The sequence below is a fragment of the Pestalotiopsis fici genome (assembly GCF_000516985.1).
Source record: "Pestalotiopsis fici W106-1 unplaced genomic scaffold PFICI_Scf_5, whole genome shotgun sequence".
Classification (NCBI taxonomy): domain Eukaryota; kingdom Fungi; phylum Ascomycota; class Sordariomycetes; order Amphisphaeriales; family Sporocadaceae; genus Pestalotiopsis; species Pestalotiopsis fici.
Window position 1 is genome coordinate 831683 of NW_006917095.1, and position 9084 is coordinate 840766.

At 50.6% G+C, this 9084-nt stretch overlaps 1 protein-coding gene across 1 annotated transcript; it reads left to right on the forward strand.

The window, feature by feature from the left end:
* Positions 1 to 6582: 6582 nt before the first annotated feature.
* PFICI_07570 (uncharacterized protein) lies at positions 6583 to 8811 on the forward strand (the record flags this gene model as incomplete). The annotated part of the gene is made up of 2 exons (XM_007836151.1): positions 6583 to 7072; positions 7484 to 8811. 2 exons carry the CDS (start codon positions 6583 to 6585, stop codon positions 8809 to 8811), a joined length of 1818 nt encoding a protein of 605 aa, XP_007834342.1.
* Between the last annotated feature and the right edge of the window lie 273 nt (positions 8812 to 9084).

Below are 9084 nucleotides of genomic sequence, written 5' to 3' on the forward strand. Positions count from 1 at the left end.
GGCAAGCTAAGAGAGCTATGATGTCTGCGACGTCAAAGATCAGCCCGACAAAGTTCATAGAACAGGTTACATTGTAATTGAAACCAATCGCACATCTTGTGATCAGAAACCCAGAATTGCAATGGATGGCATTTGGTTTATTAGTCAGAGGCAACTATGAAACCATACCTTTGCCTACCCAGCTTATACATACGGTGGACATCTTGGCGTCGGCTGTTCCACAACTTTAAAATAAAAGACGAATAGCGAACAGCCGAACGACTTATGCAAAAGAGGTTCGCACTTGTTGCACAATCGGGGGATAAAGTGGTTGTGCATGCCATTCTGGGTGGGTCTTTTGGCCCCCGGGTTGCAATCTACTGTTCTATCTTTGGAAAAGCAAGAAGGTGAAAAAGGCGAGATCTGCCATGTCTCCGTATACTGGCCAATCAGAGCCGTCCCAGTCTTGGTCCCCGAGTCGGCGAGCTAATATAGTGCAGAGCCACTCGCTATACCGAATACGGTTTAATGCCATGAACCGCTCAGAGCTGTGCAACTCTAGTGCGGTGCACTCTTTTTGCTGCTACAGTGGATTGATAGGGCCTGCTCTCGCTGTAATGACCCCACGTTTAACGTGTCTGAAACTCTATCCCCGCCTAGGAGAGTGCTGGAGATGACACTAGAGTCAGTGGGAGGCCACTGAAGAGGGAGCAATGAATTACGGGTCACTTCCTTGCTATCTCGTTACCTACTGCTATGTACTGTGCTGCCTCCCTGTTGAAGATCTGCATAGCAGAGCCCACTGTGTGTTCTAAGGCGTAAACGAGGGAAATCAGTGTCCGCGATACCGCATTTTGGAAAAATACCGTTCCCAGTTTTTGCAACAATGCAAATCGGCTCCTTGATTGCAATGATGTCGATCGTGTCCAAACCCTGAATAGCAAAACAAAGTACGAAGCAGCGGTAGACCCCCTTGTCGCCTTGCAGTCAAGCTTCAAGAAATGTTCCGTGACACAAATACGCCCCCTTTTTTTTTTCTTTCCCTTTTCTCCACGATCGAAGAAAATGAGACTTTACAAGCCATGTACATAGTATAATATCAAACTCATGCTAGTCTGCTAATTAGACTTTGATATCGCAGTGTCTCAACGCTGGGTGCGCCACTGGGCTTGAGTCTGCGTTAGACCGCCAGGAACGGTCTGTTAGTAGCTCTCGTAAGGCAGACGGGGCGCATTCTCTCAACGTTGAACCTGATGAAACTAGAAAGCTAGTAATGCAGTGCACTGTACTGTAGTATAGTGTAGTTGGTCTGCAAGTTGCGCCATGATCATGATCTTGTCAAGGCTTGTGGGTTTGGTGGATATCGGGAAAGGAGCGAGGGAGGAGGGAAAAAAGACAGACGCGCCCCTCTTTTTCTTCTCGTTCTCTATCTCGGCAAGCAAGCAGCTATGCCAGGGAAGCAGGATGCGGGAATGAAGATCTTCAACAGCATGATCTCCATAATGATCTTGCAAAGATCCAGTTGCAGGGACAATGCCAATCTGATCTGTTCTTGGTTGTGTTGTATTATGTCATCGACCCAGCAAAGCACTTTTCGGACGAAAACTTGTGCCGCCCTGTCGGATCCGGGGTCGTTCCCCATTTCCCAACCTTGAGAGTAGGTATCTTTCTTTTAATTTTTGGTCGGCGGTGTCGGGGTGACTCCTCGCCGCTGCTTGTCTTGTCTTCAATACATGTACTGAGTACCAGTGTATCCGGGGCAGGCAAAATTGGTTTTTTTTCTCCACCGTACTACAAGTGATTTTATTTTGCGAGTGAAAAGAAAAAGTAACGTGTACGTACATACGTAGTAAAATAGCAATTACGGCCAGTGTGTTGGTGGGGGCTCACTTAGTGAACCACTGCGCTCAGAAGATGGCTTTGTAAGTTTGACCACGGCAAACGTTGAACAGGACCCGAAATAGGCGGCGCAAAAGTCAATGGGGAGCAATGAGTGGACGGAATACGGCCTGGTTCTAATTACGATGCCAAACCCATCATCTCCCGGCAGAGTTTCTTACACAAGACACCACCGAGATGATAATAAAAATACTCTGCCAATTGATATATTCCAATTGTACAGACACCCATACATAGGCATCGTATGTTTTATGTTGCATAGCTATTTTCGAGACTGACCGCTTCTCATAGCTGCATAGTGAATGAACGAGTTGCTGTTTTTCGACTCGTGCAGTCTCTGCATTCATTCGGTCATGTGCGATGGATGGCTCAAGGCAAGCTGGAAAACACCCGCTTTGGGCAGTACCGCAAAATGAGACGCTTATGATATCCAATGCCCGCCCACCCTTGCGACATCGCAAATGGATGCAGTTATACGCAGGCCAGGGGACTCAGTCGGCTGGAACAACATGAGTGAAGACGTCTGAACCAATAAAACACCCCGGCCATGTCATCACTGGTGCAGTATAACGCACAGCAAATCTCGATTCCACTTCCAACAGACGACAACATTCCACATTCGACATGTATGTAATCGCCCAATGAGGAAAACAAACCCCAAGTGGTGTTCCAATCTTAATTCGTATTCCACCTTGGCCGAACGCCTGTTGTCGCTGTCCCCGGGCTAAGACTTAGGTAGACAATTTGACAATGATGGATGTGACATATTTCCGCACTGGACTACTTTGGCGAACCGGGCTGCGCTCACCCAACTTCATTGGCCAGTCTGTAAACAATTGCAGGTCGGGCAAGGCTGTGCGCAGCTACCTTCATATGAGAGGTCTGATTATCGACATTCATGCAGAGCTACTGCGGGCACAAGCGCGCTGTCTGTGAATAAAAATATACCTCATTAAATAATACTGGAATCTCATTTGTCGCTCGGCTTTCAAGGTTCACATCTAAGGAAGAACCCTTTTTGCAGTTGGCCACAGATCGTGCGACTAATAATACTGGGCAAAAGGTAAGAAGAGGTCAAGCAGTAATCGACGACAACGGCGACAACGGCTACGAGCAAAGAAACATACTCACCTACCCCTAGAACTTTTGCTCGGTCCTTTCTCTCCGGCAAAGGTGAGCAAGAACAATTGCGGCATTAGAGAGGCCGCCTTCATACGCCAAAAAACGCTTGCTGTTTTCAAACAAGCCAAGCATGGTATTTCTGTAAAGGGAAAGAAATGAAGCCATACCATTTTGACAGCGCCAACCAAGCCTCTAGTGTGTATTGCTCTGATTTGGAGTCTCTGACTGCTCTGGTGTCCCGCTTCGCCCGCTCATGGTTCGAGACCTCGTTCTAGGGGGATTCTTCTCGCCTTGTTTTACTCAATTGAGAAAATCCCCGAGGTGAAGGTCTGCCTTAAAACTTTGTAGCGTGGATCACTTCAACGACCGTTGCCCATGGGAGGGTCCCCCCCCAACGGAAGGAGGCCCCAAAAGAAAAAGCAGACAACTAAAGGAGAAAGGGACTTGCGTGTACAATATGGCCCTATCGTGGCCTACGCATCTACTTTTTCAGAGCTTCCACCGTTTTGAGACAAGTCCCGGCTTGTGCAGGTGGTCTAGAATCTCCGTTGCAAACAGAGCCGGTGAGTGTGGTCTGCCTTAGCCTACTGGCGTTAGGATGAAGTCTGCTGCTGCGCTTCAGACGCCTCAAAAAAAAAAAAAAAAAAAACCCTGCGGTGGTCATGTAGGTACATAGCATGCGTATGTATTGGTGCATGTAATATATGTAGGGTAGTGCAGTCCGCCTCTTTTTGTTCATGCTTCGTCGTTGTGGCTATTTGGAGTTGTGCATGAGTCTGAATCAATAGACACGAGTTATAAACGATCCTCCAGGACGTCAAACTCTGGGGCTGCAGACTCCATCTTGGGGGTGGAACGCGCCGGTCCAAGAGTCCAGACTGAAGCTGCCGGCAGCAGAATCATGTCATTCACCCACCACTTCCCTCTCTCCCGATTGATCATGAATACGGACTTCAATCCGCCAGCTGTTAAGGACCCTGGGAATTATTGAGTCTCATGATCCCGCGCCATATAGCTCTCTAGCCTGCACAATCTGCACAGGGTTTTGTGTTCTAGCGGGGGCTGGTACCTCAAAGGTAGACCGTAGGACTGAGGTCCCCGGAGAATGGAAAAAGAAAGACCATGAAGCAAAAGATAGCGAGAGCCTGAGTTGCTGGCTTGGACTGCAGGCCTAGGCAAATCAAGGTGCAAGGTACATGGCAATACGGAAACCACTACATACTACTACTACTACTACTACTATTGCCAGACTCTGCCACCCGAGAGCCATCTAACTAATAGTATAGTAGTGTCTTCGTTAGCCGAAACTGACTGTCGACGAACTGTGAACCGGAGACATGAGAAACGACTTTGTTGTTCCTGTTCCCTGTGCTAGGAATTGGGGGGGGTAAGGAGCCTCCACGGTTAGAGGTCAAAAGAGAGTTTCCTGACCCCAAATTTCTCTTCCGCCGGGTTATGCCATGCACCCTCAATGCTACCACTTGAGACCTGTCGCATAGTGACCAGACCTGCCCAAAGCTTACGGGAGCGAGCATTGATCAGCAATTGGTCACCCATTGCTTTGCTTGTTTCCCACAGTTGCGCGCGATCCTATGAGGAGGTGTGCAGCTGTGTTTCTCTCTGCAAGTGTGAATTATATTATGGTTCATTTACAAATAGCAATGGTCACATATCGTGGCGTCGAGCATACATGGTAGAAATAAAGTAGTGCCGGTAGAAGTAGGTCAATGTTAGGTAGTGAACATGACCACGTACAAGCAAGCACCCACATTGCCTGCCGAGCGGTCTCGACGGTGGTCTTCAGTCAAGTCATTCCGCCGTCGACGGAGTGGACAGACAAGACAAGCTTCCCACCTAGGAGGGTCAGGGGGGAACACTTGGACCCTTGCCTGCCAAACCAAAGGCCAGACTCTCGAGTGAAAGCCCACACACAGCCTGACAAGCACAGATGAAGAAGATTGAGACGGCTCCCTCCACGGTGAGGGGGGCAGCTTGGTGCTTGAACTAGAAGTGGGAAACGGGCAGCGCAAGCGTGCATCGGTTGTTGACAAACTCCGTGTCGGCCTCCTTCTCCATACATTAGGCCGGTAGACTCGCTACGGCCGTCAGTTAGTCAATATGGGTGGTGGTGAGGTAACTCGAGGTCCTCAGGATGGCTCTCTACGCTCTTGCTTTCTTGTTCAGCAAAGCAGGGGACCGGGAAGGACTGAACAAATGGCCATATGGATACGACAGTGTGCTCTGGGCGGAATTATGAAAGCCACCCGTGCCCGTCTCTTGTGTTTCTCTATCTGTCTCTTGAGTGTGGTGTGTACGTACATGAGATTGGATGTTTTTCTTTCGCTTCTTTTTTTTTTTTCAATGGCCCCCCTCTGTAGGTAAAATGGATAGTGTACATGTTGCTCGGGCTGGGTACGCCGCTAGGTACCCAGATATCCTAATAAGTCTCTTTGCCCTTCCCCAATTCAGGTAATGGGGCCCCTGTCGCAGCTACTCGCTGAGCCGGGTAGCCTGAGGTACGTACCCCAGACCCTGGCATCATTGATTCTAGACGCCAATTTGATGCACGACCAGCCAAAAGTCGTTTGCCATCTCCTATCACGGTTAGTCGCTTTCTGGGCAGGAAAAGATACAAGGTACATGTGAGAAAAGAAAAAGAAAAAAGACTTGACCCATGTATTGATGACAACCCTTGCCTGGCGCCCACATGGCCGAGGGGCCCAGGTACTTGGGTACGCTGCGGACTTTTGTCTGCGTCTTCTGGACCCCTGCCCGGGGCATGGGTCACTGCCACCTCTCTGAGCCCTATGGTACAAGCAAGTGGTAGATTCGATTCCCAAGATCCAGCCAGTCTCTCGCAGCGCCATGGACCTGCCATACTACGATCTATATGAATCCTTGGAGTCCCCCAATAGTCCATCCGACGTGTTTCTGGCCCCTCCATAAGATCTGACCAAAGACGCTTCTTCAAGACAAGATTATCACTTGCTTTTGCATACTTGCCATCATCTCACGATCGTTTCTTCTGTTCTCCTAGTTGTGAACAGACCAGAAGCCGGCCCTCTCAACCCTCGTTACTTGTGACAGGACAACCAGCCTTGCAACAGCTGCTCCTCAGCTCATCACCACCCACGTTGGTAATATAATCTCGGACAGCCCGCCTATAAGACGATCAGTTCTGAAGAGAAAAGCGAGAAACACAAGGACAAGCGAAGAAAAAGAAAATCAAACGGCACACACCCTTACCCAAGTGAACTCGTTGCGCTCTTGACCGAGAGCCTCACGAATTTGCTTATAAGTTTGCCAGCGCCCTCGCCCTTCTCCAGCCAAGACCCGGCATTCCAACTTCAACCTCTTTCATCATATAGTCTTGACATCAGTCTCATCGCACTAGCATACCACCACATACACCGGTCTCTCTGGTATGAGATAACTCACCGGCGATCACACCACCACCCCCACCACCACTCTTCTGACGGCAGAGGCACCTAGCGCGAGCTGCGTGGCTTTGCTCGCGAGACAGGATCCACCACCGATCCCGTTCTACACCACCAACCTCACTTACACATCACAAACCTCGCAATGGCATCGATAGCCGAGCAATCATATAACATGTTCCCCCGGCCTACGGAGCACCAGGACTTCCTGCTCTACTCGGAGCAGCAAGCAGGATCCGGATACGCCTCACCACCAATGGATAACCAATACAGCCCAGACGCCTTTGGCTTTCCTCACACATCTGGCTTCGAGGTCAACCCATTGTACGCAGACTTTGCCCACATGACATATGGTGGAAGGACATCGCCTGGCGCATACACAGAGGATGCAGAGCTGCGCGTGCCTTCGTCGAATATGTCCACAACGTCGGCTTCGTCGTCGAACATGGGCTCGCCTCATTCTCACAGTGGCCAACTAGCCTACGTCCCAGAGTATAGCCACAACTCGCTGGGTGTAAATCCCAGCATCGTGAGCCACGATAATTACTTTACTGGAACAGAGTACACCACGTACATGCCGGCACAGATGGAGGGCTACGACATGACTTATGCCGACAGCAAGCCCGGATTCGTTGGTAAGTTGGCACAAGTTCCTCGAAGTCTCCCGCAACTCGATTCCTCTCTGGATGCACTTGACACGGCGATGCCGCCAAGTGCAATATCATCTCTTGGGTCAACGTTCATGTCTTCTTCTTCTTCTTCTACACCAACAAGCGCAGCCTTGTTTTCTCCTGTCTCTTCAGCACCTTCTGTGATTTCTCCTGTAATGACTGCCTCGGCGCAGTGGAGTAGCCCAATCAGTCCTGTGACGCCAGCCAATTCTTCTTCCACTTCGCGCTTTTCTTTCTTTTCTCAGAGTAGTGGGCATTTTGTTGCTCCTCTTGACTCTTATTGTCGGTTTTCCTCTGTCTAATCCGCCTGATAACTTTTTTTTTTGTTGATGCTTGACGATGCGACCAAAGTGCTGACTCACCTGCGTGGCTTAGATCCCTCCCTTATCCATCCAGAAATACGCGGACCTATGGGGCCACCCATGCAGGGTTACGACAACACCTTTTCGCAAAACCACCAATATCCCACTTCACCCGCACTTTCAGGAGCAACTTCACCGGTTCCTGGCATTAGAAATGGCAGCGCTTCGCCCTACGTTCCCGGCTTCCAGTACAGCCCTTTTGCAGTTCCTCAACACCACGGCAGACGGCCCAGCATGTCTTCCTTCCAATCTCCCCAGGAGTACTCGTATAGCGGCGATGAGTCCAAGGAAAAGCAAAGATGCCCGCATCCCGACTGTGGTAAGACCTTCAAGGACCTGAAGGCGCACATGTTGACGCACCAGACGGAGCGACCGGAAAAGTGCCCGATCCAGACGTGCGATTACCACATCAAGGGTTTCGCGCGAAAGTACGACAAGAACCGACACACCTTGACCCACTACAAAGGGACAATGGTGTGCGGTTTCTGCCCTGGATCGGGTTCGGCGGCTGAGAAGTCGTTTAACCGCGCGGATGTCTTCAAGAGGCATCTTACTGCCGTCCACGGTGTAGAGCAGACACCACCCAACAGCCGCAAGAAGTCTTCTGGTGCCAACAACAGCGGCAAGAAGCTGACTGGATACGCATCGGACGCCACCGGCAAGTGTTCGACCTGTAGCGTCACCTTCTCCAACGCTCAGGACTTTTACGAGCACTTGGACGACTGTGTGCTTCGCATCGTTCAGCAGGAGGACCCCGCAGAAGCCGTCAACGCACGGCGGCTGGCCGAGGTCGAAAACGACGGCGAGGTTCACCAGACCCTGGAGAAGAACTCCCTTCCCCTCACGACCCAGACTACCAGCCTGTCTGACGAGGAGGATGATGAGGAGATGGGCGAGGACGATGACGAGGAGGACTTCAAGGGTCGCAAGGCCTCACCCAAGTCGAGGAAGGGTAACCCTGCCAACGGTGTGCAAAAGTCGCGCGGCATGACGCACTCCCGCGGTGGTGTACCCGTGGCGGTCAAGTCCAAGAGCCGAAAGAACCGACGGGACTACCCATCGTCATGGGGCTTCGACAAGGGCCAGATGACGATGAAGAAGCGAGTCATGGCTGTCTTTGACGGCCCACGGCGACTTGCCAAGGACGACATGATGCTCTCGACTGAGCACGAGGTGCGCATCAAGCTTGCCGACGGCAAGTACGTCACGGACCTGGACGTGCAGACCTTGAAGCGCGCGCAGGGCTTCCTCGACGCCACCGATGAGGAGAAGGGCATGTGGATCTCGGACGACCCAACCGAGGAGGACATGCGCAAGATGCTCGAGCTCTCTGCACAATAAATCCTTGATGCCTTTTATTGAACTTCATCACCATCACGCCTCATCTTACATATCACCTCGGCTAAGCCGCGTATATACTTGTCTACTAGTTGATACCTTTGGGATAAAAGGACAAACCTCTACAGTACACTGAGACGACAACTACAATCGAAAATGAACAAAAAGAGAGATGATCGGAGCATACTTGGCGCAGGCTTGGATCGTGTTTATCTTGGTGGGACTAATGATGACACTGTTTTTTTGGGGTATGGTGTCTTTATATTTTCATTCTTC